General features: G+C 43.2%; 2 protein-coding genes across 4 annotated transcripts in view; one reads left to right on the top strand and one right to left on the bottom strand.

Annotated features, from left to right (window-relative positions):
• Positions 1-4,488, top strand: part of Snx25 (sorting nexin 25) — a 113,397-nt gene extending 108,909 nt beyond the window's left edge. For both annotated transcript variants that reach the window (XM_021219278.2, XM_021219277.1), the window contains 3 exons: positions 1,125-1,306; positions 3,058-3,158; positions 3,930-4,488. In XM_021219278.2, the coding sequence (XP_021074937.1) occupies positions 1,125-1,306; positions 3,058-3,158; positions 3,930-4,010 (364 nt within the window). In that variant the 3' untranslated portion in view covers positions 4,011-4,488. The remainder of the gene's footprint in view (positions 1-1,124; positions 1,307-3,057; positions 3,159-3,929) is intronic.
• A 3,173-nt stretch (positions 4,489-7,661) lies between these two features.
• The window catches only part of Lrp2bp (LRP2 binding protein), a 27,230-nt gene continuing 12,802 nt past the window's right edge, over positions 7,662-22,089 (bottom strand). For both annotated transcript variants that reach the window (XM_021219123.1, XM_021219122.1), the window contains exons 4-9: positions 21,027-21,140; positions 17,289-17,431; positions 17,107-17,212; positions 14,922-15,145; positions 11,915-12,089; positions 7,662-9,911 (exon numbers count right to left, since the gene is read on the bottom strand). In XM_021219123.1, coding sequence (XP_021074782.1) covers positions 9,846-9,911; positions 11,915-12,089; positions 14,922-15,145; positions 17,107-17,212; positions 17,289-17,431; positions 21,027-21,140 — 828 coding nt within the window. In that variant the 3' untranslated portion in view covers positions 7,662-9,845. The remainder of the gene's footprint in view (positions 9,912-11,914; positions 12,090-14,921; positions 15,146-17,106; positions 17,213-17,288; positions 17,432-21,026; positions 21,141-22,089) is intronic.

Raw genomic sequence — 22,089 nt, 5'->3', positions numbered from 1 at the left:
AAGTGATTTTCTTTGTCTAGATTCGAATTGCACCATATTTGGTCGTGTTTGGTTTTTTTGCTGTGAAACAGGTAACGTCTGAGTTTGACTCAGAGTTTAATCCTTTTTCAAAATTAATTGGCCGCTGTGTATGAAGTGATCTGAACATCCATTCAGAGGGAGATAGATGTCACAGAACCCTTGCTTACTCTAAAAAATCTGACTGAGACATCGGGTTCCTACAGAGCTCTCTGATTATTGTTGGGATTAGTTAACTTTCGTTAGTGATTGCTGGTGCTTCTGGGCCCAGTAACCTAGAGTGATCTTTTCCTTTCCAGTCACTCTCCTTTTCAGCCTGACAGCTACTTCTGGGCTCCTTGAACTGTGTTCACTTGTCCGTTGCTATGGGAATGGTTAAAGTTTGATCTATGTAGGATTGTATAGAAGTCTTACCTAGGTAAAAGCTATTTGTGCACATCTGTGCTGGTCGAGTATGGCCAACCCAGGCTTCATCCCCATGACCCTTTGGAGTTGACTTGTAGTGCTAGATCTTTGAAAGGCATCCTTGCTCCCTGTCAGTGAGCATAATGTGCTCTCTCTGGGTCAGAATATTTTTCCCCAGGACTCTCTGCTGTATTCACCCTAGGAGGGCCAGTAAAAGAAAAGCATGGCTCTCCTTTAGGACTTTAGGGGCCCAAGGGAGTTTCCTTTTCATCAGTCTCAGGAAGTGGGTTCGTACTTCCAATTTATAAGGGTCATGGAGAAATAATTAATGTACAGGGGGAGTTAAATCCTCAGACAATGCTCAGTCTTTTCTTGTCTATACTGATTGGAAGGCAAACATTTGGAAAAAGCAGATGCCCTAGGAAATGTGAATCCCATATTCTATGTATGTATGAAATTCTCAAATAAAAACAAAGAAAGAAAAAGAAACAGAAAATAATGTTAACCCAGCCCCAGGACTAAGTTGGTCATCCAGTATTGCCTGAACGAACACTAACTTTCACCACCACAGTTATGAAATAGGTTATTCATCAGACATTTAGCTCAGGCTGTGTCCTAACCCACCCATTGATGAATGCCTTCTGAGAACACAGCATACAGTTTTTAAAAACTTCGTCCAAGCACTATTTCTCTGTTCCAAGGCAAATCCGGGACACGGTGAGCTGGATATCCAGCGAGCAGATGATGGTTTACTACGTCAGCGCTTTCCGGGATGCCTTTTGGCCAAACGGGAAACTGGCGCCTCCAACAAGAATCCGAAGCGTGGCACAGAGTCAGGAAACAAAGCAGAGAGCACAGCAGAAGCTGCTCGAGAACATTCCAGGTGAGGCCTCGGCCTGACACACTGAGAGGTCTGAGAGTGCGCAATGATACACAGGTCTGAGAGTGTGCACTGACACAAGTCTGAGAGTGGGCACTGACACACAGGTCTGAGAGGGTGTACTGACACACAGGTCTGAGAGGGTGTACTGACACACAGGTCTGAGAGGGTGTACTGACACACAGGTCTGAGAGGGTGTACTGACACACTGAGAGGTCTGAGAGTGTGCACTGACACAGGTCTGAGAGTGCGCACTGACACACTGAGAGGTCTGAGAGTGCGCACTGACACACAGGTCTGAGAGTGTGCACTGACACAGATCTGAGAGTGCACACTGACACACTGAGAAGTCTGAGAGTGCGCACTGACACACTGAGAGGTCTGAGAGTGTGCACTGACACAGGTCTGAGAGTGTGCACTGACACACTGAGAGGTCTGAGAGTGTTCGCTAACACACAGGTCTGAGAGTGTGCACTGACACAGGTCTGAGAGTGTGCACTGACACAGGTCTGAGAGTGTGCACTGACACACAGGTCTGAGAGTGTGCACTGACACACTGAGAGGTCTGAGAGTGTTCACTGACACACAGGTCTGAGAGTGTGCACTGACACAGGTCTGAGAGGGTGTACTGACACACTAAGAGATCTGAGAGTGTGCACTGACACACAGGTCTGAGAGTGTGCACTGACACAGGTCTGAGAGTGTGCACTGACACATAGGTTTGAGAGTGTGCACTGACACACTAAGAGGTCTGAGAGGGTGCACTGACACACAGGTCTGAGAGGGTGCACTGACACACAGGTCTGAGAGGGTGCACTGACACAGGTCTGAGAGGGTGCACTGACACAGGTCTGAGAGTGCACACTGACACACAGGTCTGAGAGNACACAGGTCTGAGAGTGCACACTGACACACAGGTCTGAGAGTGCACACTGACACACAGGTCTGAGAGTGCGCACTGACACACAGGTCTGAGAGTGCGCACTGACACACAGGTCTGAGAGTGCGCACTGACACACAGGTCTGAGAGTGTGCACTGACACATAGGTCTGAGAGTGTGCACTCCCAGCATCCCCCAGGAGATGGCTTCTCACCACCTGCTCAGAGATCCAGAAAACCTGTAACAACAACCTTTCAGGCTAAAGTTTTCCAGGAAACTTTAGAAATGTGCTTAAAAACACACACATATATTTTAATTCCTAAAACAAGTAGTAGCAAATGCTAAAATTGTAGCTTTCAAAAATGTTCTTCTTTAAAAAAAAAAAATCTAACACTTGTTTTAAACGTTCAAGAGGACTAACCCATTGTGTCAGTCGCCCGCTGTGTGTTGTACAGTAGCACTTGAGGACAGAAGCAGTTTTTTTCAGATCTCAGGATACAAAACACTTGCCAGCATGGTGCCTAACATTGTCAATTTGACAGGAGCTAGAATCACTGGGGACAAACTGGCCTCTGGGCATGCCTTTGGGAGATTGTCTGGATTAGGTTAATTGGGGTAGGGCAACCCACCTTAAGTGCCAGCGGTGCCCTTCCATGGGGTGAGGTCCCCTTCTGAAGGAGAGAGTGGGCACCGGCCTCTGCTGCTCTCAGCCTCTGTCATCAGCCTGACGGACTCAGGGGCTGCCGTAAACCCTTTCTCCCCAGGCTGCTTATCCAGGGTGTTTATCCCAGGCAGCGGAAGGTAACAAATACACCTAGTGCACAGCCCTGAGTTCAGCCCTCAGCAGAGCAACAGGACATGTTTCTTTTCCCAGATACACTTCAGAGCCTTGTTGGACAGCAAAATGCCCGCCATGGTATAATAAAAATATTCAAGGCGCTGCAAGAGACAAAGGCCAACAAGCACCTGCTCTATGTGAGTAAACAGCCCCCCCCCCGGACTCTTTATTCGATTGTATATTTCTGTTTGCACACTGGGATAACTTAGTCCTTCACCTTCTGAATTACTTTTTTTTTTGGGGGGGGGGGTGTCGAGACAGGGTTTCTCTGTATAGCCCTGCCCTGAAACTCACTTTGTAGACCAGGCTAGCCTCAAACTCAGAAATCCGCCTCCCTCTGCCTCCCGAGTGCTGGGATTAAAGGCCTGAATTACTTTTATTACTTTTAGCCCCGAGCCTGTTTTTAATGTATCCTTGTCTGCCCTCTCATTTGACTGAGAGAATGCAAAGGACATGGCAGTGCTCTGCAGACAGTCGGCTGCTGTCTGTTGGTGTCTGAGTTCACAGTTCTGCGTGACTGTATGCTTTCTGTTATTTCAGCAAAAGAACCTGTTTTCCCTTCACTTTTCTGATTAGAATTAACATCAGCTAGGTGTGGGGGTGCGTGCCCACAGTCTACACACTCAGGAGGTGGAGAGAGGCCCATGTAGGCTACCTGACATGTTGTCTCAAAAAAATAAAGGAAAAAAGCCAAACACAAAAAATAAGCACCAATATCTAACATGGCAGGCAATTGGCTGTGTCCAATAGCATGGGATAAACCAGGTTTGTGTAGTCTGATCTCTTTTGGGAGCCACCTGTCTACTGAGGATGATCTCAGAACTCTCAGTAGATGCTTCTCTCAGACAGACAGACAGACATTTTGAGCACACCCTTACAGCCTCTTGTTTGCCTTTCTTTCTGGGCAGGTGCTGATGGAGCTGCTGCTGACAGAGCTCTGCCCTGAGCTGAGGGCTCACCTGGATCAGGTCAAAGCTGGCCAAGTCTGACAGAGCACAGAGCCGCCGCCAGAGAAATGTCTGTGTAGAAATAGACATTAAACATTTTCCTCTTTTGCACAGAGGGCCTGACAAGAACCATCCTGATTTTTATTTCCGTGCCTCCCTCTAGTTGTCTGTGCCGTGAGCAGAGTCAGAGGGAGGAGGACAGATGCTGTGGTAGGCAATAGAGATCAGACTTTAAAGCTCAACATGCTGATTGAAATGCAAATGTTAATATGTGACAGGAACATAGGAAATATTTTAAATATTTATGAAAACAGTTTTGTTGTTAAATGACAAACTCGAAATATTGTACAGTTAATATCTCCTCACTGAGGATTCTGAACATTCCTGTGTCTCACATGTATTGAAGACCACTGTTGTGCAATGCTTGGTGTAAAGTTATTGTGAAAATTTTATTGTTTTTATTTTTACCAAAGATTTCCCATAGTTTGAAGCATTTGAAGCAATAAAATATAAAAATGAATCACAGTGCTCCAAGGTATTATGGCTGGAGCTACCCCAAGGAGCTTGGGCCCTGTGTACCTCAGATTTGCTGAGAACCTTCTCAGAGAAAGCATTGACCACTGAGAACTCTGGCAGGAAGGGTAATCTGCTGCCTGAGTGTTAGTACATGGAAGGCCAGTCTGGGGAGATAGGCTGTGAGCTGAGCCGGGAAGCATTGGGCTCAAAGATGGGGAAGCAGAAGGGGGAAGTTGCTTCCTGGAGTTGGAACTTCTGTTAGATCCCTAAGTCTTTGCACTCTGAGGTGTTAGGTGAGGTCCAGGGCCTGTACTATCCCAGTGAGAGTGGGGCCACAGGCGAGTCACTGAGTCGATACTCTTGGGCTCTGTCATCTGTTAGGCAGGAGTAACCATGCACCATCCTTTCTCTAGTTTCTAGAAACACCAAAAGCAAAAGGCAAAACTGCAATCTGAAAAAAGAAAAGATGGGCCTATTGTACTAATAGCTTGCGACTGACACGTTCTTGATGGGACGCTGTTCTGCAAGATGGATGATGAGCACGGTGTAGGAGTCGTCATCGAGGCTTCTCAACATAGCTCCTTGGCCTCTTTTCAAACTAAGATGGTATTTAAGACTAAAGACACAATGGGGTTGCATATTTTATACATGAAAGTTGTCTTTCAATGAGGTATTAAAAAACCCACTTAGATTCAGGGAAGAGAAATAATGTGAAGTGGCCAAATGTATCATTTGCATAATTCCAACCCACCATTTAAACTCTAGGTGTTGAATTGAAACTGCATATAACAAAAAGATACTCAACTCCTCGGTCTCTTTATGACAAGGTCCGATGATCCACTGCAGTGAACCCAGAAGTTTGGGCTTTTTTTTTTTTTTTTAAAGTAATGAGTTGGAATGCTCAGTCACCTGAGATAAATACTAGAGCTCCACTCCCCAGGGAGAGTGTGTCACAGAGTGTGTCTTGTAGGTGCCAGGCCATCAGCTCCAAGGTGAATACGGTAAGTCCTGAGACTTGACATCCCACACTGGGTTCTCATCCAGGCATGGCACATTGCCAAGCACAAGGTGTGGTGGGCGTCTGGATTCTCACGTCCCCGGTTGGGGTCATGCGTTTGAACACTTGGTCCCTGGTTGATGGTGCTGCTTTAGACGTGCAGAGTGGTTAGAGGAAGTATGTCAGCGGAGCAGGCCTGAGAGTTAACAGTTCTCACCCCACCCCGACTCCGTTTCCCACCTCTTCTTGGTCTCAGAGCGAGCTCTCAGCTTCCTGATCTGCCACCCTGGCTTTCCCACCCCATCATGAACCCTGACCCTCTGGACCATAAGCCCAAGCACACCAGTTCTTTGATGAGTTTCCTTGGCCATGGTGTTACATCATAGCAACAGAAAAGTAACTAATGCACTTGTTAAATTTCCAACAACTTTGGAAGTGTGTTTCTTTTTTATCTTACTATTTTCAGTGTTAGGAAATCAAACTCGGGGCCCCACTCAGGCCAGGCAAATGCTTTTACCCTGAGCTCCCCCTCCATGCCTGAGACTTGCTTTCTTTTTATTTGCAGGCATCTTTCTTATACCAGGGATTGGATCCAGGGTCTTGTCAAGTGCCTTATACTGCTGTGCAACAAAACTGCTGCTTTTTAAAGGTTTTATTTTGAGACTGGGGTTTTTCCAAATTATCCAGGCTAGCTCCAAATTTATGATCTTCCTGAATCTGCTTTCTAAGTAGCTGCACTTATGATTGGGTACCACCACACCTCACTCAGGCCTGCACTCAGTCTCTCCTCTCCTCTCCCCTCCCCTCCCCTCCCCTCCCTTCTCCCTTCCCTTCTCCCTTCCCTTTTTGAGACACAGACAGGCTCATCCTCTTGCTTCCATGGCACAATGGTGGTATATGAGTTTCTTTTCTGTTGTGACCACACATGACGTAAGGAAAAGGAGTTTATGTGCCTCACAGTTCCAGGGTGATGGAGTGCTTCATGGTGGAGAGGCAGGCACAGCAGGCAGAGCAGGAAACTGAGAGCTCACATCTCCAATCAAAAGCCCAAAGCAGAGCTGAAAGTAAGGTGGGTCTTTATACTATAAAAGCTTGGGGCAGTGACAATAAAGCCCTTCCCAATCCTCCCACTAGCTCTCCAGGGACCTGTGGGGACTGCTTTCACTGGAGCCAACCCAGCAGGGACCACAGGGATGTACCAACAAGCCTGGCTTAGAACTCACACTTTAATGGCAGTTGCAAAAGTGGGCTTCCCTTTGGGTGGAGGAACAAGGCAACTCTTTCTCTAAATGCACTGCTATTGTAAACTTTCATTGTGTTTGCATTATTCCTATTACAGCGGGGAACAGTGGTGGGGTGCTCTGTAAGTCTAGCTCTAGTCAGTCAGTCAGTCAGTCAGTCAGTCAGTCAGTCATTCAGTCAGTGACTCATTTTATACAGTGTCTGTTTACACAGCCCTGGCTCTCTTAGAACTCACTATGTAGACCAAGCTGTCCTGGAACTCACAGAGATCCATCTGACTGACTCTGCCTCCAAGTGTGTCCATCAGCACACTTGGCCTTAAAGGATTTATTAGAGATGGGCATAGGGGTTAACTAGGAGACCTAGAGCGAAGCCGTTGTGGAGGAGGGGGGTGAAGTTGGTGCTATAATAGCCATGTACTAGGCTTGAGATAGTGAGCAAGGTGTGGAACAGGATATAGAGCGTTCCGTAGCTCTTACAGAGGAGGGCCTTGTTTTCAGGGTGGCTTAAGATGTAACTTATGGAGAGAGTGCAGAGGTGTACAACTACAAAGTTCAAGCACAGTTAAATGTGCAAGTACATAACCAAGGCCAGGCTTCCCGTTCTGTTGCGGTCTAGCAGACACCACCACACTCAAATCCCATTTGCTCACTTTTCAGAGATTTCATTTTTATTTTCTCCACCATTGCAGATGATGTTATCTGGTTCCATGGTTCCGAGCACTGGCTGTTTCCAGAAGACCCGGGTTCAATTCCCAGCACTCACATGGCAGTTTACAATCATACACACAGCCAGTGCCAGGGGCATCTAACTCTCTCTTCTGGCCTCCACCAGCACCAGTCATCTGCGCGCGCACGTGTGTGTGTGTGTGTGTGTGTGTGTGTGTGTGTGTGTGTGTGTGTTTGTGGTGCACAAATATACATGGAGGCAAAAACACCCATACACACAAAATAAAATTTAATTTTTCAAAGGAAAATGACATTCGACTTATAAATTAAGGTCACACCAGCTAATATGCTGACAAAAAGGGGAATTAAGATAACCTTAAAACCTATTGTTTTTAATACATTTCACAAACATGGCACTACACAATTGAAACATAACTTGTACTGTTTCCACTGCCACTTTTTTTTTTTTTTTAGCAGATTTCATTGACAGTAAGCTAGGCTGTTGCTAACTACACGTTCTTTCTTTGTTTCTGTGACAGAGTCTCATTGTACCCCTGGCTAACCTCAAACTCAAATGATAACCACCTGCCTCTGCCCCCCAAGTGCCACCTAGCCTGCTAATTTAATTTTTATACAATACTTAGATGTGTGTCACAAACATAAGGAAAAATGTCTGCTAATTAATTTCATAAGTATTTAGAAGTTTCTTCAAAGTGAAGGCGAGAGTATCAGAGTGAAGAGAAAATCTACAAAATAGAAAAAATTCTTCATCTAATAATAACTTTAATATCTATGCTATATAAATAACTACAAAAATTAAACAGTAAATCCCAGAATTATCCAACCAAGTAGATGGGCAAAAATAACTACACGTTGCCCAACTATATCACTCCTGGGTGTGTGCCTAAAGGATTCTTCTGGACATCACACCACAGAGATAAGCATCCGTATTTACCTCTGCACTCTTCACAGTAGCTAGGAAACGCAACCAGCTTCCATGTCCATTTACAGATGAGTGGAGGAAGAAAATGCAAAACCAACGCAGTGGACTCTGATGCATCCATAATGAAAAACAGCATGCTTTCAGGAAAATGGATGGGACCAGAACGCATCATGTTAAATAAGACTTGAAGGGCAAACCCCTGTTTTCTCTGACATGGAACCAAAATTTGAAAATGTGTGTATATATAGAGCAGTGTTTGTATTTATCTATGTGTGTTTATAGTTCATGAGAATAGAGGATCATAAGAGGAGGGGATCCCAAGGGAAGTGGGAAAGAATAGGAGAAGGGGAAATTAGCTGAGGAAAGGAAAGGGGCTGTGCTGTCTTAGTTAGGCATCACTGTGGGGGTGGTGTGGCTCAAGGGAAGGTGGGCAGTGAGGGAGGGGCTACTGGTGGTGGTGGGATCCAAGGGAGGGAGGGTGGTGAGTGAGAGGAGGGTCTGTCTGTGGGGGTGTGGCTCAAGGGAGGGAGGGCAGTGAGGGAGAAGATGAGACCAGAGTATGGGGACAGACATATGAGGATGTCATGAGGAAATCCATTTTTATGTGTTCTAAACATTGCTAATTAAGAAATCTTTTTCTAAGTAAGCTTTCTTAGGCTAGATTACAAAACAATCTTTAGATGCAGTTCTTAGGTTAATTCTTCTTATGAGGTTTTCCATATTTTATCTTGTATAGAAATGTTTCTAAGATTTGCAAAAAATGTAAAAACTGAAATCAAACAAAAGCATATTACTATAATTCTTCATCTAGGAGTCTTAATGGTTTTGTTCATTAAATTAAGATCTTTGAGGGCACATTTGGAGGGACATGATACTAAATAATTTCCTAAACTCCTTTTTTAAAATTTACAAATTAGCCAATTATCTATAAGAATCTTTAAATAAGTTATAGAAACACCATACACTTTCTGCAAAAAAGGATTTGAAAGTCTTATCTTTACATTTCCTTTGGCCTTCATTTAATTTTCTGAAACATTTTAGATGACTAAATATATTTTAAATTAGAAAAATTTGTAAAATTAAACAAATGCTAGAGAAAACATAAGAGTTAAGCTTTCAAATTACATTTTTAAGTTGGCAGCACATGTACTTTGGAAATGACAAAACTCAATATGTACTAGGTAGTTACAGACACTGCATTTAATAAGGCAGAGAGATATTTGCTCTTGGCATGTTTTCAAACCCAGTACAGCCCAGGCCACTCTACAGGCTAAGAGGTTGCTCTCGGAACACTCTTCCCAGCAATTTGGTTGGTGTCTAAATTTTAGTTTGTAAAAATTACAGAATAAAAATACAAGAACAAAACTAAAATTTCTGTAAAATACCCTGGTTAATGTAACAGGGATACAGATGTGGCTGCTGTAAACATACACACATTGTTTCCGATTAGAATTGATGGTCTTTGTTGAAATGCTTAGTGGTGTAAGTTCTTTGACAGAATGCATTGTGGTCTAAATTCTCTGGTGAATGAGTAGGGAGTGAAGTTCATCTGCCAGTATAGGGTTCAGACGGCAAGCCTTAAAGAGAAGAGAGTTGAGTAGTTGGTAAATTCTCATTGCTTGGTTCTTCTGTCTTTAAAAATAGACAAACATATAATTTTAAAATTAAAACTGAAAACAAGAATTATTAAAACAAGAGAAATAGACATCAATTTGGTCTCAATTATGTAATCAGCTGAATCTATAATAATTTTATTTTAAAGTATAAATGTGTGTTGCCTAACTAGTGATAAGGTGCATGAGTCTAGAATGTCAAGTGTTTGGCAGAAACATTCTCTAATACAGTCACCATTTTGAGTGGAAATTGTCAGAACCCAGGACATTGGTTTTACAGGATTTGTTTAGTTGTTTTCTTTTAAGAGAAAACGTTTGTGTTCGTCTCTGAGACAGTGAGATCAAAAGGTTCTTCTTTACATTAAGCTGGCATTTTTCTGCGCATACTTTATAAACACTGTAGGTCCTAGGAGAATATGCAATGCTTAGAGAAGCCTAAAAGGCCAAGTCTAGGCTAACAGTGAGCAGAGAGCAGACAAGCCCTGGCCTGGGGTCTGCCATCTTACTGCCCTACCTATGGGGCAGCACTAGCTCCCCCCTCTGCCAGCACTCCCGGTTCAGGAATCCCCACTGTCAGGACCCGCAGGTTTTAGCTCTCAGTGAAGCACAGTCTGTTTCTTTTCTCACACCTCATACAACTTCACTAGTTTGCTGCATCTTCATGATCCCCACTTCATCAGTACCCTCCGTAGTGTACAATGGCCTGACTGGGTACTGTGTTCTTCCTGCAGCGATGGTACACGGCAACGGGGCTACTACCTCCCCAAAGGTGGGAAACAATTCTGATATTGCTGTTGGTATACTGATTTTCCAGGATGTTTATACCGAATATCAGGTCATTTTACACTAGATGTTCTCCCTTACTTTATCTACAAAGCATACTGTGGATAATCTAGAACATGAAATTGTATTGGTTCTAGAGATTTATGGTATAGAAAATATTTAGATTTTTAGAAAAGTTACTCCATTCACAGTCCTTCCTTGCCACAATGGTGTGGTGGGAAATACCCCCAGACATCAGTTCTGTTTGTTACTTTGGAAATTTATTTAAAGCACAATAGTTGAGGGTTTCTAAACTGTGCACACTAGAATACTCTAGAGAGCTTTGGCAGATATGGTGGTATCCTATTTCCAGAGACTATAAAGTAATTCTTCTGAAATAAGGCCTGGCACTAGCCTCTAATTCCAGGATCTCAGAGCCCACAGTGACAGAATTGCCATGAGTTCCCAGCTTGCCTGGGCTGCACAGCCGAGAACTGCATGTAGAGTTAATTGGAACACTATTCTGATGTGTGCTCCTGAGCATCACAGACCGCAGGCATGCATAGCTTCCTGCTTTGAAAAGTCACTGCAGTTTCTATTGCAATACCCCTCTGCCAGCGCCACCCAGAAGTCCTTGATCTGAAAGTGAGTGAATGGATTAAAAAGGGAGAGGGTGGATGAATACCTCACACTCAGGAAACTTTGTCATGGGTGCATTACTTTAAAACCTTCATTTAATAACAATACGAGAATGAAGATATAGGCTTAAAGTGTTGTTGTTGTTGGGGTTTTTGTTTGGTTAGGTTTTTTTGTTTTTGTTTTATTTTTTGGGTTTTGGGGTTTTTTAAATTTTTGTTGTTGTTGATGATGATGATGATGATGATGATGATGTGTGTGTGTGTGTGTGTGTGTGTGTGTGTGTGTGTGTGTAGACAAACATTTAGGCCCTGGGGTCAATGATAGGCCTTTAGTTGCTTACTGGTGGCAGCAGATTTAAGGGGAATAATTTACATCCAAATGGGACTTTTATCATCTAAGCTTAAATACGTTGACAAAAATCTACCAGAGCTGTGTGAACCTGCACAGAATCACCGCGGACGGGTTATCCGCTCGGTGACTAGGCAGCGACCCCAAAGAGCTGTTGCTCTCACGGAGAAGGCTGTGGTTTCCATTGGGGGAAGCTTGTATTTGGTCCCCACACTTACTTTAGAGTAGTAGTGCTTGGCAGATTCTTCGTCTTTCATGATGCCCAAGCCGAGCTGGAGACAGCGCGCATGGTAGAAAGCTGCCATGGCCATGCCTTTGATGATAAACTCTGGGAGGCAGTCCGTGACGTGGGCTATCATGGGAATGTCGTGGACTTCATCATAGTCTGCTATCCTGAAAGGATGGGAAATCACGAGATTTAAAAGCATATCAGACATGGTTTATGTCTGCACAGAACAAGCTATGGAAATTCCGTGCTCAAAGTGATGTCCCTGCCCTTTTGAGAAGTTTGCTGTGTGGTGAGGTTAATATAACCTAATCTGCTAATAGCAGGGAAGTACCAACTAGATCACAGCTTCCTTGTGGAAACACTCATAGGGATTGGATTATCCATTAGAAAAATATTTTATTACTATTTTAAGTATACTTACCATCTTGTGGATAAATCGAGTAGGGGTTAAAAAGAATTCTGTAATCCTTGTGTAGAGGCAGAGTCCCTTAGTGACTGAAGTACCTAAGGAATGTGTATGTTAACATGGGCACAGCCATTTCTGGGACCCCAAGGCCTCAGAGCTGTGGGACAGTTGGTAAAGCTGTTCACACATTTGGGCCAGGCTGAAAAGACAGTGCAATGGTTTCCTTGGGAGTCCAAGTCTGAGTGTTCATGACTGACTGCTGTGTGCAAAGAGTAGCAGCTCCCTCTCCTCCTCCTCCTCCTCCTCCTCCTCCCAGATGTTTACAGCGGGAGACTTCTCTGTACAGATACTTCCAACCAAAACAACACACAGAAGCGTTAGCAGAACCCTGCCAGGTCCCAGCTTTGTTGTATGTGTGTCTGTCTTTGTTCATTTCCTCACTGTTTCTCACCAGGATCTCAGGATCCAAGCTTGTAGTTGTCTCTTGCCACTTTGTGGCCTCTTTCTCCCCCTTCTCTACCCTTTTCCCACTCCTCCAAACTCCTAACACTGATGAGAGAAAAAGGGAGAGGAGAGGAAAGGAAAGAGAACCCTGAATAAAGTCAGGGCTGGAAAGGGGGTAACATTGTCATTAGACTACTTCCTGCTGCTGAGGGCCATTAAGGTCCTTAGGGCAAGGTTGATCTTTGCCATCAGGATGTCTGATTCTTTTTATTCTTTATGTACAACTACTTAACAAACTTTTGACTAACCACAACCAACAAACCACAACCAACAAACCACAACCAACAAACCACAACCAACAAACCACAACCAACAAACCACCTCTTGGGGCCCAAGCATTTATATAGCCTCTGAAAAGTACCCAGAACTCCAAACATCACACAATCACAGAAATTATCATAGTCAGCTGCTGAAGACTCTCTCCTCCTCCTCCTCCTTCTTCTTCTTCTTCTTCTTCTTCCTCTCTCTCTCTCTCTCTCTCTCTCTCTCTCTCTCTCTCTCTCTCTCTCTCTGTCTGTTTAAAGAAACCAAAATTCCAAAATTGTCACTACATGAGCCATTGTAAAACATGGCATCCTAGAATCAGACACTGAAACATCAACCTTAAATCTAGAGTCTCACACAGGCCCACTTTAACACTAAGAAGCTAGCATATTTATCTTGAAAATATGTGCAGTAGGAAAGCCAGCCTTTGCAGACAATACAGAAATATACAGACTTATGTGAGAAGGAAATGCAGTCAACTTCATTTACCTCAATGTTAAGGGGAGTCAGAAAGTGGAAAATGGCAAAGTTCTAAAGATTTTAAAGATCTCTTTAGGGTTGGGAGATGGCTCAGTAGGCAAAGGAACTTCCTACCATGCCTGATGAACTGGGTTTAACCCTCCAGACAACCCAGTGGAAGGATCCAGCCATCTCCCTCATGCTGCGTTCTGACTTCACAAGCACACTGCGGCATGTGCACACTCACACACAACAATGAAGTCGATGTAAGAAGACTTGTAAGAACTGTTCAGAACCTCAGCCAGGAGGAGCACTTGCTAGGAGTATCGAGGTGGCTCCTTCCGTGACCTGCTTCCTGTAGGGTATGGTGTTCAGAAGGAGGGGAGAACTGCTTTTCCTTGCTTCCATCTTCTCTCAGTCTGTCACTCTCTGCATTTAGTGGGAGCAAGACTGGGACAAAGATCACACCCAGTCTAGTGGCCCACTCTAAATCGCCCTGCACTGGCTTCTAAGCCTGTTACTGCTTTTGTACAGCGTGGTAAATATGTGTGAGAGACAGAGGAGCTTTATGGACTCTGCAGTTTCCAAAGAATTCATAAAACATTTGTTTAGGTCTTTGAGCAGTGCCAGCACTTTACAATCATGAAGCATTTTCCAATCACACAGTGATAGAGCTGAATGAGTGGAGAATAGAGACGGAGACTTCTTACTAGGCATGTCTAAAGTTGTGTTTTCACTGAGAAACCCACTTCGGCTAATAGCTCTGAAATCCTGAAGGTGAATGGTACAGAATTGTACATTCCAATGTGGTCATAACCAGCCATATTGGCTATTCACTTAAAATGTAACTGGTTTAAATTTTCAGTTCTCAGTGGCATCTAAGGTCATTGAGCAGCTGTCATCTTGACGCTGCAGGAAGTTTTGCTGGGCAGATCAGGCATAGAACACCAAGTAGTTAATGCCAAGATAATACCAAGAACACCAAGATAAGTACCACTAGCTTGTCATTCAAACATTGCTGTAGCTCGAAAATGTCCCCTGCAACATTCAGGTGTGGCTAGTGTCAAGATTAAGAGGTGGTTAGCTCTCCCCATTCATGAATGAGGGTTTCCTATTCTATAGAAGGCTGCACTGCACATAGCCTGGCGGGGTAGGAGTTGGGGATCTTTCCCTTTGACAATCTGCATATGAGGACACAGTATTCCTCCCCCTCTGGAGAAGGCCGGTTTCACCTGCCAGCAGAACTTGTCACCAGCCTGGTTGCGGTCTTCTCAGCTCCCGAAATGTAAGAAACAATTTCTATCCATTATAAACCACCCATTGGTGTTGGTGGGATAGCAACACAAGAGGAACTCAGAGTCACCTTTTGGAAAACGAAACACACTTGGTAAAAAACTTCATCTTGTAGTAGTACTCCACAAGAGTCCCCTGGGCGTAGACATTCCCTCGCTCAGCTGCTTCCCGTAAGCAGTGCAGGGCGGCGTCAGTGTCTTGGCGGATTCCCTGTCCGTAAAAGTACATGAGACCAAGTGCACCCTGGGACTCCAGACTTCCATTGCCACAAGCTTCCGAATGCCAGAAAAATGCCTGAGAAATCACAAGTTCATTTTATTATCAGCATGACGAAATTATGAGGGAGTTTTAGAAAGAAAAAAATTCTAATTATAATGGCATAGTTATTGGACCTATCTCCAGGAATGAGTCGTACAGGGTTGTCCTGGACTATATGTAGATATATGGGCATGGAAACCATGTGCTAAGTTCCAAGGTGAGTTCCACAGGTCAGAACTGCTCCCGGCAGAGGAGGGCCCGCTGTCTTGGGTTTCAAGCTCTGCAAGTTTGGCAGAGTAAAGGTGGAAAAGGTCTAACCCAGGAAGTGAGGGAAGGTCTGCTCCTGCAAGGAGGCGCACTCACAGAATCCCCAGTGATGCTAAAGAAGAGCTGGAGCCTGTGCATGTGTCTTCCTGTTGCTATGACCAAGCGCCTGACAACCACAGCTTCCGGAAGGAGGCTGAGTTTGGCTCCTGGCTCCCTCCTTCAGCGGTAGGGAAAGCTTGGCAACAGAACAGGAAGTAGCTGGCTGCTCACATTGCCTCCACATTCAGGAAGCAGAGGGTGGGTGGGTAGGAAGTAGAACCTCCTTCAACTTCCTGCAGAGAGGTTCCACTTCCGAAAGATTGCACAGCTCTCCAACACAGCACCACCAGTCTGGACCAGATGTTCAAACACAGGAGTCTACGGGATCACTTCATACTCGAACCCCAGGAGAGTTCGGGCTGGAGCTCAGCAGATGCTGGCTGCCAAGATCAAAGACAATTTAGGCTTAACATCGTTCCTGTTTGAATTTTCTCATTTCGATGGCCGAATACCTGACATGTAAGTTCTCCCCTTTCTCGTGAAGGCTCTGAGAGTCAAACTCAGGTCATCAGGCCTCATGGCAAGCACATCTTAATGTTGAGCCATCCCTGCGGGCTTGGCTTTCTTGTTTATGTGGTCTGAGGGTCTAGCCTGAGGAATAGAACCACCCACATTTAGAGGGGGTTTTCTGATGATGACATCCTAACCTAGGTAATTTCTCACACATAAATGCTTTGATCCTTGGTAATTCTATATCCTGCTTAATTATCACTTGACCATTTGCCTAACACTGAATCTGCGTTAAAGAAAGTAAGTCCAAGTGGCTGTTGGAACATTCCTGGCCCTTTAGGAATTTGCCATTAACCCTTCACTGACCAGTCTGACTCAGCCCTACATGTCCTCGCAGGATTTTTTCCAGTAGTTTTTGTGAGAGAGAACTTGTCAGAAGTACAGTGGCTTTAGCTTTTAAATCCTCATGTGGTTTACTCACCAGCGACCTTTAGTGCTTCCTCAAATCAAAGGAAGCATTACTTACTTGTGCCCAAAGGAGTCTGGCCATTATTTCAGAAATAGTCCTCTTTTCTTTTTCTTTCTATTTCTTTTTCTTTTTTTCCTTTTTTTTTTTTTTTTTTTTTTAAGTTTTTGCGGTGTCATGCTTTGTTTCTGTAACCTTTTCTAGCACACAACAGGTTCTCACATCCATAGTCCCCTTTGGTAAAAGGAGGAAAGGCAGAGACTGGCGAGCTGGGACAGGTTTGAGCTGAGCTTTGAGATATTTTTGATGCTCAGTCTAGACTGTAGATTTGATTGGGCTGAGAAACTCTGAGAAATGAAGCATACTTCTGGGTGCAGAGAAGCAGTGCTGGAAGGGAGCAAGCTGCCTCTGCTTCGCGCCTGCAGTGACGTGAGCAACAAGTTGCTCCATCAAATATTTGTCAAGATGATGGGAAGCCTGACACAAGAACCTGAAGTGTGAGCTCCTTCACCTTGTGTAGGCGATGTTAGCCATACATACCCAAGCCTACTCATCCCACAGTGTCTTCTCTGAAGAGAGCTGGTGAAACAATTATTAATTGAGATATACTGCTAGCATTAAAGGAAGAAGTTGGGGTATAGTTCAGCATAGACGAGGCTGGGTACTCTGCCAGAATCAAAATAAACACAGGTTTTAAATGGGACCGGGCAGTTACCTTTTCCAACTCTTTGGGCTCTTTCATTGAATAAAACAATCCTAGAATACTTTGCGCCTTCACGCTAGCTTTTGGGTTTCCATTGTCGGCAGCAAGCAGCCACAGTCTGAAAGAGACAAGGGAGGGTTAGTCTTTGGTCGGGCCTTTCAGCAGCACAAACGCTTAACTCGAGGGAAGAGTACCTTTCTGCTTCCTCATCCGATCGCTTCACCCCTTTCCCTTCAAAATAAGCTCTGCCGAGGTTGTAAGCAGCAGCGAATTTCAAGTGCATTGTCTGGGGGCATGAAGAATCAAGGATTTTCTTCATATAGTTCACTCCTTTTTCCTTCCGCAAAGGAAAAGAACAAACAAACAAAAACACTAGTTTCTAGTTTTGCTCAAACCGAATGTCTTTCTTCCTATATCATATAGGGTTCAAGTACTAATAGAGTGTGTACAAAGCACAAATCTATGGTTAGGAGTATAACCAACCGCTCTGGATTTCCAGGGATAAAGACAAGGAAGGAGAGGTTATGTCAGGCATTCCTGCAGGCTGTGGGGTATGTATATATCTTACACTTTTTCTCTCAATCTGACCTATGCAGAGTGCACTCAGTAGTAACCAATGTCCAAAAAGTCAGTCTTCATATGACACTTGCATAGTCGCAAGCCTGCATTTTAATTATAAGTGAGAAACATCTCCCTTGGGTAAAGGCACATGTGAATAAACTTAATAATCTGAGTTTGATCCCTAGAAGCCACACAGTGGAAGAGTTCTCCACTGACATCTGCGTGCGTGCTCCCAGAGCCCAAGTTGGTGGCTCACATCCAGCTGTGACTCCAACTCCAGGATATCTGATCTCCACAGGCACCTGTGCATGCACGCCTGTGCACAAACACACACGTACACAATTAAAAAGAAAATCTTTTTTTAAAGGTCAAAATAAAAGAGCACCACTTAGGCCACCGAAAGGTCACCTAAGTTGACAGTTCCTCGGTTGGCTTCCCTTCTCTCAGAGTCTGCCCCTTCAGTTTTCTAGTCCAGACTGTGTCTATCCCAAGCCTTACTACTCTTTAGAAATGACTTGTGTTCGCTAAACCAAGTCAACTAAACTGCTGGCTTTGGACGGGTTCCTTCCTGACCCATGCACCACAGTGCCCAGTCATTTCTGGGTCTGCAGACATGTTTGTCTGATCTCCTCTCTTTTGATCCTTGGTCATCATTTAAGTCTCTGTTTGAATGTGACTCCTCTGTGTGGCGTCCTGTAATCAGTGCAATGCCCTTTAGTTTCTCAACCAATACCTGCCATTTTAAACCCTCCCCATAGCCCCAGGTTTGTTCTCTTAGCCTGACTGCTAATCCTGGGGGTAGGAGGACATGGCAGTCAGCCTGAGGCTAGGGCCCCTGAGAGAGGTCTGTTGGGAGCCTTGAGTTTAGTTGGCAACTTCAACTGTCACAGCTGGACCATTTGGGAGAACACACAGGTAAGTTGCCAAGGCGCCGTCTTATCACATGTTCAGAATTCCACAATGGTGCTTTCAGTCGCCCCTCTTCTCCTGTTGCTCTCCCACAGAAACTGTTAGTGGGTAAATTAAATCCCCGCATCCTTTTCTTCACTCCCTTTGCTTTCCCTGCCTAAACTTTGTGGTCCCATGAAGCACTCCTTAGTGAAGGTAATACATTGAATCTCCCAGTGTATTATTAAATATGTATAATATTAAATATATTATAACACTAAGTATGTTTTAATATTAAATATAATATTAAATATATATAATGTTAAATATGTTCTGATGTTAAATATTTTATAATATTAAATACACTATAATATTAACTATGTGTAATGTTAAATATTTTATAATATGAAATATAATATTAAATGCATATAATGTTAAATATGTTCTAATATTTAAATAAATTATAATATTAAATATAATATTAAATACATGTGATGTTTAATATGTTATAATATTAAATATGTTGTAATATTAAATACATTACAGTGCTCAAAGATGGAGATGGCTTTGTTTTCACTTTTTTAGCTTCAGCATTTCTATAAAGTAACTACTTTATAGTTCAGAGAACCCACAACTTTTCTAGTTCTATCCTTTTCCTGGTCACAGGTCATCCCCCAACATGAGCAGGAAGGCTTTGTCTCAGAAGTTAGATTCTTTCTGTAGTAAAGTTCCTTGAAAACCCACTGACATTAAGGCCTAGATAACAGTGTCAGCATGGGTCCACAAGGACAGATATTCACCCAGTCTGCTATATAGATCTGACCTGGGCATACTGCAGTGAACAAAACAGACAAACCTCCTGACTTGTGAAGCTGTGTCCCAGGGAGGGGTAAAGAAGTTAAAGAGAAAACAGATCATTAAGTAGCCATTGCAGCTATGAAGAAATAATAGGTGCTATTTTATAGTCCTACTCCAGCAAACTTCTAAGGAGAAGATAGCTTAATAATTACCAGGATGACAAAAGGCAAATGAAAGAATGATGGTGATGCTCTGTGGGAGGAAGATGGGACCAATCTACTTGTCTTCCAGGAGAAGCAAACTGAGCACATAGAAAGAGGCAAGGGCAGGTTAGAAAGGGGTTGGTAAGGTTTTGAAGAATCATGCGATAGCTCCGCCAGGAAGCAATCCCTTATGGATGATAACAGAAATGAACAAGACGCAGGTTAAAGTTGGTGGTTTATTATCTCTTTGGTGAGTTTAAACTGTTCCTTTTTTTGATAAATGCTTTCTGGTTAGATATGAATATTTTAAAGATTTTAGAAAGATGCACCTACCATGACTGTAATTTCCTTAGTACTTATTTCTAAATTCCATGTTAAATGACCCTTTAACAATTGTACTGGTTGAGCCTTGATATGATTTAAATGTAAACAGGGGAGCACTGAGTTAGGAAGCACAGATAAAAATGAAACCAGTACTTAGAATCATTTTCATTCTAGAGAAAGACATGGCAAGTTGCAAAGCTAACATCTCATGAGTATGCTTGTATCCACCGGCTTCCTCACCCATAGTTCCTCTGTTAGGTCTCAATATTTTTAAAAATAAGGGAAAGTATTTTCAGCAGCATGTTGAGAGCTGATGATAGCAAGGAACCTTTTTGTGGTAGATTATAGAAGTTTATAAATGACCCTCCAACACTCACATTGTGCAACCAAGAAAATCTATGGCAAATCGACATCGTAACTTCTCAGGCAAGATGATCAAAACCTCTCCCCCCATACAATGCTGGTTTTCGACTTTGGCTTCTCCAAATTTGAAAACTATAGACATTTTTACTATTTGTAAAGTATGTAAGAATTCTTTTTGTGTAAGTTTTATGTAAACTTTCTAATGTGAGAGTTGATGGAAGAGCTTTAGTCTTTTCCAGAAACAAAGAAGAGCACATTGGGAATCGTGAGAACCATGCTCAGAGAAAGGCTCGGAGTGCTCGCTCTTCCTGGACCACAGTAAAATGAACTCAGTGGTAAACTAGGTTTTCCAGGAGAGATGAAATGGTTTGAAGTGGCAATGGATGTTATCTCACCAGACCTGTTCACTATGTGAACAAAAATATAGAGGCACCGTCAACATGAGGATAACTCCTTCTTGTTCATATGGAGGAAGAAATAATTGGAAAGATAGAGCATGCCTGTAGTAGTTGCAGATTGTCATTCAAGTTCAATATTGTTTCTGACAGTTGAATCTAGTCATGTCAAGAAGCTGCTAATTTAGGTTTGGACCTGAACAGGGGACAAAGTGGGAAGGGACCAAAAGAAATTAACTTTGTCTTTTATATATGTGTACTGTGACATCAGTATCCATTAGAATACTAAAAAGTAAATACTAATATGTTAAAATAGAGATTTTTAAAAATATAATCCCATTGCATCAAGTAGCCCATTGGCAGTAAAATCTTAAACTCCATGGACAAGATGATAACTTACAGCATTTGCAGTGGTGCCCAGCCCATCATAATACATCACTCCTAGCTGATAAATTGCTTGATGGTCTTTCTCCTGGATCTCCTCAAACTGCGCTAAGGCTTCTTCATACCAGCCCTGAAAGCCACAGACAGTATTTAATTTTTTAATGTGTTTATAGTAAACCCAAACAGAAGCATACAATGGTCATTTCTGCCTAAGGACACAGTTAACAAATGATTCAGCCATATTGGAACTGAAGGCCCACACTAAGAAGACAGTGGCTTAGGCCATCAGGTTGTACCATCTCAGAGAGGTTGTGGAAGCAAGCCTTCAGAAGATATTTATTTATAGAGTAAATGAAGGTACCAATGTCAAAAGTTAGAAAAAATAGAGTCTGTGACTCAAAGGACCAAGAGGGACTCTACGCAATCCTTTGGAATCCAATGAATAACTGAAGCTCTATTACTGGGCCTGAAGTGAGAGCACACAGAAGGTTTTTATCTCTACCTACAGAGCTATCCCACCATGATGTGGATAAAGAAGGAAATGGTCTCCTCATGCTATATATGCTATAGGAGAAGCTACTTTTCACACCAAGTAATCAGGGACTTCAATTACTCTTCCTATGCAAATAGCTTGTGAATGATACCTCATATTACAAATAAATCCATAAACTTTATTGTGTAGAGCTGGATCTTTCAAAATGATGCCTTTAGAATAACTTTTCTGAAGAAGGTTCAGATGTCTCCTTAATCTTATATCTGTGTGCCACAACCACAGCCTATGCGATTTTGCAGATTTTCTCTGGCACAGTGTAAGAGACTCATTTGAAAGTTTGTGGGGACCATCTTCTGCCTCTGCTTTGTGTGTGTGATGCTCAGATGGAACCCAGGGTCTTATCAACCCTATCCAACTACTTTCCTAGTACAACAACCCCAACAATTAATCCTAACAATACAATTATACCAAGAAGAAGAAGAGGAGGAGGAGGAGGAGGAAGAAGAAGAAGAAGAAGAAGAAGAAGAAGAAGAAGAAGAAGAAGAAGAAGAAGAAGAAGAAGAAGAAGAAGAAGAAGAAGAAGAAG

The sequence above is a fragment of the Mus pahari genome, chromosome 19 (assembly GCF_900095145.1).
Source record: "Mus pahari chromosome 19, PAHARI_EIJ_v1.1, whole genome shotgun sequence".
Lineage (NCBI taxonomy): Eukaryota > Metazoa > Chordata > Mammalia > Rodentia > Muridae > Mus > Mus pahari.
This window is presented reverse-complemented; position numbering and strand designations above follow the sequence as displayed.